Source organism: Cydia fagiglandana, chromosome 1 (assembly GCF_963556715.1).
Source record: "Cydia fagiglandana chromosome 1, ilCydFagi1.1, whole genome shotgun sequence".
Lineage (NCBI taxonomy): Eukaryota > Metazoa > Arthropoda > Insecta > Lepidoptera > Tortricidae > Cydia > Cydia fagiglandana.
In genome coordinates, this window is record NC_085932.1 from 6,495,873 (window position 1) to 6,505,842 (window position 9,970).

Here is a 9,970-nt window from a genome sequence, read left to right on the forward strand (position 1 = left end):
TCAAGCCTGTCAATGTCAATTTCAAAATGCCAAGCGGTAATGGGGCCCACAAACTCATGTCCAACCAACGTCGGTAAATGAAAAGGACGCAGCGATGCGTTCATATATCTGCGTCCCTTATGTTTGCCAACGTTCGCGTTGATCATGCATGTGTGTAGGTCGGCCCCATAAAATGCGAAATGTAATAAAATTTCGTTCAGAAACATACTCTAAAGTATTTTACTGTTCAATTTAAGTATGAAAATTTATAAAATATGTGTGTTTTACTTAAAAAAATACTAATCACTGATGAATGTTGTAAATAAAGTATTTTGGCGTACTTTATGTGTTTCGTAAAAAATAACGTACACACGGCTAAAATAGAGTACAATACTTTATATTAAAGTACGGGTGGCAACCCTAGATAGAATGTTACATAACTTGGTTGATAATATGTGAGCCGCACTTGTGTCCGAAACAAATTTCATCCAATCTATGCTATCAATCATTAATTTAAAATTAGCCCGGTTCATACAAGAATATTCCCGGGTTGCGCGTGTTTGAGTGAAAGGTGGTCTGCGCTGTCCCGCCAATTCAATGCGCACAGCGTGGTGGTCTCCGAGGTTGGTTACCATGGGCGAAGCCGTTACCGAACCTGTATTTACATTACAATACGCGTGATCGAGTCCCGTGGAGGTATTTGTGCTGACCCGGGTCGGAAAATTAACTTCATTTTTACAACTATGGGACATTAAAATATCCTCGAGATTTTTTAAGTCCGATGTTTTCTCACCTAAGCAATTAATATTCATGTCACCTACTACGATGAAATTTGACTGAGTTCGTTAGCTTTTTCGAGCACACATTCAAGATGGGTCAAGAAATCCTTAACACTAGTTAAATTTGATCGGTATAAACAAATAACGAACAAATTAAAGTCTATTAAATGTATAACCAATATTTCACAAACCAGTTCTTTCGATAGATCAGTCAGTTCGGGTACGTTCACTGCTTTGATATTGTCTTTAACGTATAGGCATGACCCGCCATGAATTGATATTTTACGGCTATACGATGACACCAGAAGGTATTTATCTATGCTAATACATTTTAAATTTGCGTCTGAGAGCCAGTGCTCGGTAATTACTAACACATCGCATTTTAAATCTGTTCTTAATAACACCTCCAACTTATCTGTCTTGTTGTTTAGTGATTGCACGTTCTGGTGGCATACAATAATCGGAGCACTGTTGTGGTTAGTTTGAGCGTGTGCAGTCGTCGCATGCGCTGCCGCGCATCTACTGAGTCGCTGCCGCGAGTGCCGCGGGCCGGTCGGTGGTGGGGCCCCGCTGCTCGCGGGGTCTGACGCGAAACCAGTCTGTGAAGCGTATTCCTTGTGGCCACGAAGTTGGCGATTTTAACCGCTCGCTAATACTTTCCGGGAATCCAATTACGAATGCCGCGTGCCGGTTGGTTTTTATTATTCTTTTCTCCACGGAATAGTCTTTTGTAGTTTGTATATTATTTAAAAAGTTTCTAATCTGGTCAGTGGTGGTGTCGGGTTGGAAATTCCAGGCCTGTATATACTTAAAGCGTTCTGCAGATTGCAGGCTGTTGTCCTCGTTGCCCACTCCAATCACTACTGCAGATTTAATTTTTTTATTTTTACGGCGGGGTTGTTGCCATTGGCCGGCATTGTCATCTTCACTCTCAGCTGACTCGAGTATGCTTAGTGGCCCTTCATTTATTACGTTTGGTTGTGAGCCTTGTGATATCTGTGGAGTCGGTACATTGTTGCTCTCGCTACCCGTATGCTCAAGCTTGTTTAGTGGCCCAACATCTACTTCGGCTAGTTCGGCCGTCATCGTCGTCAGCGGCGATTGCTTAGGGGCAGTCTGTTTGTGCGTGGATGCAGTGACTGGTGTTGTTATCTTTTTCGCACTTACCGCTACACTTGGTTTTTGTCGGGGTTGGTTTATACTCGTTGAAGCTGTCGTCTTGCTCGCACGCTCAGCTGCTCGTCGGCCGCGATCGGTGATATTCGCAGCGGTTGGTGTTGTGCTCTTTCTTCTCGCGGTGGTGGCTGATGTTTCTTTACTATTCTTGTCCACCGGTTGCACTGTCGCACACAAAGAGATATCTGGTGTATCGATACTCGATAAGAAATCTTCAAGTACCTTCTTTTGAGCCTCTATGAGTTTTTGTTGCGCCAAAATTTTCTCATTTTGAGCCTTAATTAGCGCTGATTGTTCTCCAATTTTCTCAGAGAGCGAAGTCAAATTACTTGTCACATTATTTATGAAGTTTTTTATATCGTGTATGGCCATTTTAAAGGTGTAACCAATAAAAATCACCAAGAGCTACACACAACACGTCTATCTTATAATCCGCACACACACACACCTTCGTTTGGTGGCCTAACAGTCCGCGTAGCCAACATGCCAATCGCTTACGCTCCGTAGCGATCGAATCGCAACTGTCACTCTCGCACTAATATGGAAGTGATAGAGATTTCGTCATCGTAGCGATAGCGATTGTCATCTTGTGTAGGCCGGTTGACAACCCAACTAACCCAAGTCACAGAATAAATAATAGTACTAAGTACAGAAGACTCACTCTCTAACAAAACGCGTCTGTTACGATCAGCACAGATATGGCCGCTAGGTGGCGACGGCGCCACGCGCGCTTATGGCAAACCCCAAAATTGGGGCCGAACGGATGCACTTTTAGCTACCTTTAGCAAAGCGACGAAACCGCGGAGTGAGACACGCCTGCCCAAGTAGTCAGTCGACAAGGCGAACTCAGCTGGCTATACCTTCACGAACGCGCTCCACGGGGATTTTTCTCTGTCACTACAAGGTAGGTGTGTGAGCTATATCCTACTCCGCAGTCCTGCGAGCCGGACTACAGTGTAGGAGTGTGAATGGGGGGCTTAGTACACTTCGTTATAACCATGATGATAAAAAATAGAGCCAAGTTCAAAATGAGTAAAAATAAATTCGACTTAATATTAAGGAAAAAGGTTTTTCTAAGTAATGTTACTATGAATTGAGTATAAAAACGCAAAAATGTACTACGTTAAAGCTACAAAATTAATAAGTGGTAATGACGTAGCGTAGCTGCCTCAACGTAGGGTTGATAGGTCAACGAACGCCAAGGGCAGGGTAGCTTTCCGGCATTCAGTGATTCTGGTAATTAACTTAGGGATTTCCCTTAAATTGAATTAATACACCGTTATTATTATTAGCTAGTTTTGTCGGAGGTGCACATTGCACAAATAGGCTTTGTACTATAGGTACCTATCATTTTGGGATTTTTTGTAGTTTATGTATGTACCAGTGGCGGCGCGTCCATAAAAGCCAATTCCCACCGGCTTGCCTGTTTTTGGACGTTTAAGCAGAATTGTAAAGGAAATATGTAAGTAAGCCAAATTAGCCCCGGCTTGCCTATGGATATATTTCACGCGCCGCCACTGGTATGTACCCACCCCCTTCTTATTTATGTCTTTTAGTAATTTATGTAATTTAATATTTCTTATAATGTTGTACAAACAATAAACTCTTAACCTAACTAGTGTTTTTCTCTGAATATCAGTTATTTCATTTATTTATTGTAACATTATACATTCAGAAGATGTGATTATATTGACTAATTAACTACTAATTATTCGAGTCGTCGATAAATATTTTTTTTCATAATTCAGTTCAAGATCTAACCAATAGATACAAAACATAAGACCAAGGGCCGTACAAAAGGGCAATTCATAATTCAGACGCTCGATCACACACAGTCCGCAAAAAATCATATCGATTTCCTTGTCCCTTGTTATGATGCAGTTAATTGCAGTTCATAAATAAGTTGGCGTGCGCTGGAACTAATATTGCCAAGGCAACATGAGGGGAACGCCACTGCGACTGCGCCGGCGGAACTCGGGGGTGCAATGAACTCTAGGGGTGACATCGTTTCACCCTCCTAGCAAATCTGGTGGCTTAAAACTGGGTGTTCCAATTTTGTTTAAACAGAGCCCTTGCCTGCTACTGATTCGTTTCAACGCGAGGGTTATTGTTCACTCACCTAGATTTAAAACAAGTTGGGAGCTTTTTAAATCCTTTATGCTAAATAAAATCAATACTGGATATTATTTGCCATGGTATACATGCTTCTTACGATTTTATATCAAAATTGGTGCGGGTAAAAATAAAACATTTTTTATATTATTGCTAATGTCAATATTTTAATGTCTATATATTACCTACATCAGATTACATTCGTTGACATTATTCCAAAATTAAATGTAAGCAAGTCCACATGTTTGTATTTCCTCATACATTTATCGGCGATTTGTACTTTGTCTTAAATAACTCTAGAACTACATCCTAGGCCAAAACCTTACGATACCCAAACCTGCCCGAGGTAGGGCCGCCGAGACTGCCGCGCCCGAGGCCCCGCAGTCTCGGCAGCTCTCAGAACAAAAATAATAATAAACAAAATTGTTAAAGTGGTTAAATATACATAAGACGCCTAAAACAAACGAAATGTTAGTTGTTAAATTAAATTAATCTAAACACAAACAAAAAACTAAAACACAAAATATGAATGGAGAACAAAACTATAAATGGGTCAGGTGTAATGGCAGCGGTATGAATTTAGTGAAGTTATGATTGGAGGATTCCGTACCAGTTACTTAGGAGTAGCAAAAGCTCAGTTCGAGAGTCATTTACTGGAAAAGTTGAAAGGCCAGCCAAGGGTCTAGCCTAGCCGAAGCCAACAGCTTAGATGGTCATAAACTTGTTAAGAACGCGAAATTTGTCCCCAAACTTCTTGATAAAGCATGGGACAACCCAAAAGTCATTTCATTACTATTGTAATTGAAAACTGTAAAGCGAAATTCGTATAGCCGCGATGATTATGGCGACGCGAATTAAGCTCATTAGAGTCTTTAAGGTACGGAACCCTATTATTATGAGCAATGTTCTTATAATAATCCGTTTGCTCCTTCATCCAAGCCAGGGACGACACAATATACATTAAATTACAATTAAGTAATAAATGAATGCCCTAACTATTAAAACGCGTGACAATTTTAAATTATCCAGCTGCCCAGTCGAGAACAAAATTGTTTAGTGTTATCGTAACGTTATCTTAACTAAGTAGCCTATTTCAGTGCCAGCCGGAAAAGGCAACTTATTTTGTTTTCGACAGTACTACTTGGACAACTTGAAACAATTAAAAACTATGAAATCAACGTGTGAAACATTGAATATTTTACCACTGCAAAGAAATGAAGAGGTACATTTTAACCTGACTAGTTCCAAACACATTTGCATTTCGCTGTGTTATATGCATTTACGGATCAGCCCGCTGGCTTCCACGAGGACCAAAGACGGCACGGGTAATCCGCTCGCGCGTCGGTGGTCCGGCGCGCAAGTTGCCGGGCTTGGCCCGTGTTATAATAAACTTACGTTAACCAAACACCACACCAACATAATTTGAACTCAAAATCCTAAGCAACTACATTTAAGTTTAAATTAGAGAACACAGTTTTATTTAAACACTAAATATAATAATTTATGTTGCGCAAAATTATAGCTGACTAGTTCCGTGTAGTTAAGTACTTTAAATAAATAATTATATATCTTAATGAAACATTTATACTTACGTGAATAAGAAATTAAAGAAAATACTTATTCCAAATGCATTCATTATCCTTTCTAGACGATTTATTTAAGAAATTCTCACCTCTTTAGTTCTTCCATTTACGTTACCTGATATGCATTTATGTTATCTATGAGTAATTAACTATGACGTTACGGAATCTACTAGACACGAATGGGAACGACACAAATCTTGCGGTAGGTAGGTACATCTTTACTCATTTTACAGAAAACTTACTTACACTAAGTAATATTCAATACATTAATATTATAACATCAAATGAAATCTATTACATGTCTATTATGATTACGATAATAAATTATGTTTATAATGAAATATAAAATTACTTAATTAAATGTAATAATAAATAGTATGTATTAATGATTATTTAATTAAATGAATTAGAGAGACAATATCATATTTCATGTTAATGCCTGAATTTTGTGCGAGTTTAAAGGGGTAGCAAATGGGTACATCCTTGGAGTATTGCTTAAATATTCACTAAACCTAATATGTAGGTCTCGGCAGGAGCTGGCGCCCTGCCGTCCCATCTGCCCCTTCCAACTGCAGCTTGAGCCAGGCATTGCCTCTAGCGTATCAGAGAAGAGTTTGTCATTATTTCAAACAGACATTCACTACAAATATGTGCGCACAAGTCTGATACATATATTAGACACATACAAAATTTAGTTCAATAAAATGTTGATCAATAATTACACAGTTATGTCATGGTCCTTCAACTTCATAATTTCGATTGAGATTACTTTTTAAGGTAGTCAATAATAACCCAAATCAAATCTTAAATAATATCTATCCACAAAACACCTAAATGGAATTTTATCAAGAGTTATATGTATGAATATACTGTAAGAGGGTATAATAAATTAATAAATATATGATTGAATAATAATATCAGTAGTAACACTATTTTTCATTGATTTTGTGCATTTGAGTCTAGCTCAAAATCAAACAATCAAACATCATCATAATAATAAATAACTTTGCATTCTTGTCAATGAGATGAGGGTTCTTATTTGTAAAACTTTCGGAAACATGTACATATTTAATGGAAGAAGTAGAATGCTATTATACACTTTTTTACTGTGAATTCACTTACTTCAAAGATGTGTACATTACTTTATCAGTCATAGTTGAATGTAATTATTAATAAACTTTGACATCTTTGGTAGTCCACAAAATAAACCGTATTAAAGATTAAAACAGTATTATTTTTATTGCAGTTTTGAGTTTTTATAGACATTTGTATGTAAGTAAATATAATTGCACCTGGCATTTTCATATATAAATAATAAACTTTAATTTACTTTTACTTATAGTAAAAAGTTTCATATTGCACTGTCAATCCGTAAAATATTATTGCAAGAATCGAGAAAATTCTGCTAGCATAATTGGTTCCAGTATCATGTAAATAATATCACCAGAACTTGTCTAATGTAATACACTCAAGTTTATAAAACATCTAGTGCATGCACTTGTTTAGCCTGGTTTGCAACTTGGCTTAGCACTCCTCTGTGCATGTTTCACCATAACTAATGTATATGCAAATCGGGCTTAGAGCAGATGTAAAAAATCCGTTATTACAGTTTAGGTAGGTAACATTCATATCTATGAATATGATTTTATCAGAGCCACCAATTACACTCGGCACGAAATTCTACTTAAGGGCCAAATATAGTGACCTTTGAATGTATAAGTATTGCATGGTAACATGAGGCTCCAAAATTTCTATTTCTATTGGTGTTCCATCCTTGTTGGGCAAAGAAGGCAAGTAGTTGATTGGGGACTTATCTTAAGCTTACCCATGAAGTTTATACACATACAGGATTACAAAATTTCCTGATCATTCCAGCAGACTCTACATACCACTTGGACATCATGATGACAGCGTTACACCTAGCACTGCCTAGCTTACATTAAAAAGTTTACATATGAATTTTAGTGATACATTTAACATTAAAATTGCTTGAGATAGAGCCATATGTCTATATCAGTTGCCTGATTGAATCAAGAGTAATGACCAGTGACAGTTCGTCAGCAGAAATAACATCAATATAAAAAAGATATCTTATTAGGAAGATGAAATAAATATGGGATCAATAATACAGTCTCACTGTTTTATGGGATATGAAACTATAAGTACATATAAAAAAGTGATGTTGTGTATTAAACCTTCCATGAATGGGAGATTGTGAATATTCTACTTCTCACAGCAATAGACATTCCGTCAAAAACTTGTCTATTTTAGTACTGTTAAGCCACAAGAAGCTAGTCCATTTCAGGGAAGGTTCATATTTTGTACTTGTTATTCACACTGACTTAAAAAAATTCTCATGTCACTCTGTTACCTATGTCATACTAAAATTAATCAATCTTTTGTGATGTCCATGACAGTAATGATCAACATTTTTGTATTAGCTACAATTTATTGACTAGACTTTGCAGAGCTTAAGATTTACTCTTATTCGTTTTGAAGCTGACCTGGAGCACCTGGCCATTCAATGAGTAGCCATTGAGCGACTGGATGGCCACCACTGCCTCATCATAGTTGGTCATGGTCACAAATCCATAACCTTTGCACTTGTTGGTAGTGGGATCTCTTATAATTTTAACACTCTGGACGGCACCGAACGGGCCAAAGAGCTGCCACAGGATGCTTTCCTCTGTGTCAGCCCCAATATTGTACACAAAAATGCACCAACCTGAGCCTCCTAGAGCATTACCTTGAATCAGGGGGTCGGCTAGGGGAGAGAATCTCTGCAAACCTTTGTTGATGGCCAGGAGAGCCTTGCCTGCAGGTCCCACGAAGCGGCGTGTGGACGTCGGTGCCAGATATGCGGCCAGTGGTGCGAGAGCTTTGTTCTGGTTGCTGGGATTGTTAGCGCACTTGACAGTCATAGGCCCTGTCCCGCCGGGCGGCACGGTGCCGTTGAGCTCGCGGATGGCGGCTTCGGCCTCACAGCGCTGGTCGTAACGGATGAAGGCGACACCGCGCGAGGGCCCCTGGATGGTCTCGCTGTCGCCGCCGCCCTGCAGCAGGTGGCCCACGTTCACGTTCTCGTGCAGGATGCGCGAGCTGATGATGGAGCCGTAAGGCCCGAACAGCTTTTCTAGCTCCTGCTGCGTCATGTGCTTGGGCAGGCCGGACACATACAGGTTAGCGCCTTTGATAGCGTCGGAGCTCGGCCGCGCGTACGATACTTTGATGATCTTATTCTGTAATCTCAAGCCGTTCAGAGTGTTGACCGCTTTCTCTGCGTCCTCCGCCTTGTGGTAGTTGACGAAGGCGTATCCGAGACTTTGTCCGTTCAGGATGTGGTCGGGGAATACGGTCACTTTGTCTCTTATCAACTTGCAACTTTCTACTTCGCCGACGCTCGAGAACAGTGACCTGATCTCCTCCTGTGTCATCGTCTGTGGCAAGTAGTTCACTATAAGGTTGGTCTTCGACTCATTATTGCTCGGCTGCACCTTGCTTCCATTTTGCGTGGGTTGATTCGCGTTAACGGTGTCAAGTGAATTTGCCATCATTTTTACTAATTTATTTTTACAGATTTCCGGGGATACGGTCCAGTCGCTGGACTAAAAGTTAATTAAATATGAACTAGATCATAGATTCTTCACTAGTTTTGTTAACACCACTTCGCGTTGGTTGAAAGCGTATGCAAGGAAAGAAAATCAATAAGATGCTGTCCACATTCGTACTTATCTTGCGTTCGGTGTTACGGCACCGACTCCGTTGAATCAAAATATAACCAGAAACACAAATTAACGTTAGTTTATTAGATCTTACGGAGAATACGAAAGCAAAGTGAAAAGGAAATCAACCAAAAATCTATGCGACGTGCGACCTATTCTCGTAAATTCATTTCTTTCACTTCACTTTCTTTTTAAAAGGTTGCCACATTAACATTTATCTTTCCACCATCCACTACATGTTTCGATCCGTGAGTATGCACTGAAAGAGGGAGCCACTGTCTACGAACAATTCTTATTAGCTTCCAACAAGTAACATTTTCTTTCGATATTGTTGTATTTTTTTTAATAATATTCAATAATAGTATTGTGAAAATACTTACATTGTGAATTTGTCAGTCTAGCAAAAAACTTCGCCACTTTTTCGGTCTTCAGGTTAATTCACATAGCACTTGGAGCTTTATAATTTCTTAATTTATTTTTGTGAATTTATCATACCATCTACATAAGAATCGTTATAAATGATAAAGATAACGCGTGCACTTATGAATGAGTTAAATAATTTACCATTTAATGGGAAAATGAATTACCCCATAATTTTGTCCGCTGGCAGCATTATCCA

General features: G+C 39.0%; 1 protein-coding gene across 1 annotated transcript; it reads right to left on the reverse strand.

The window, feature by feature from the left end:
- Positions 1-4,184: 4,184 nt before the first annotated feature.
- LOC134680159 (ELAV-like protein 1) lies at positions 4,185-9,583 on the reverse strand. The gene has a single exon (XM_063539229.1). The coding sequence runs from the start codon at positions 9,181-9,183 to the stop codon at positions 8,101-8,103; it is 1,083 nt and encodes a 360-aa protein (XP_063395299.1). The 5' UTR covers positions 9,184-9,583; the 3' UTR covers positions 4,185-8,100.
- Between the last annotated feature and the right edge of the window lie 387 nt (positions 9,584-9,970).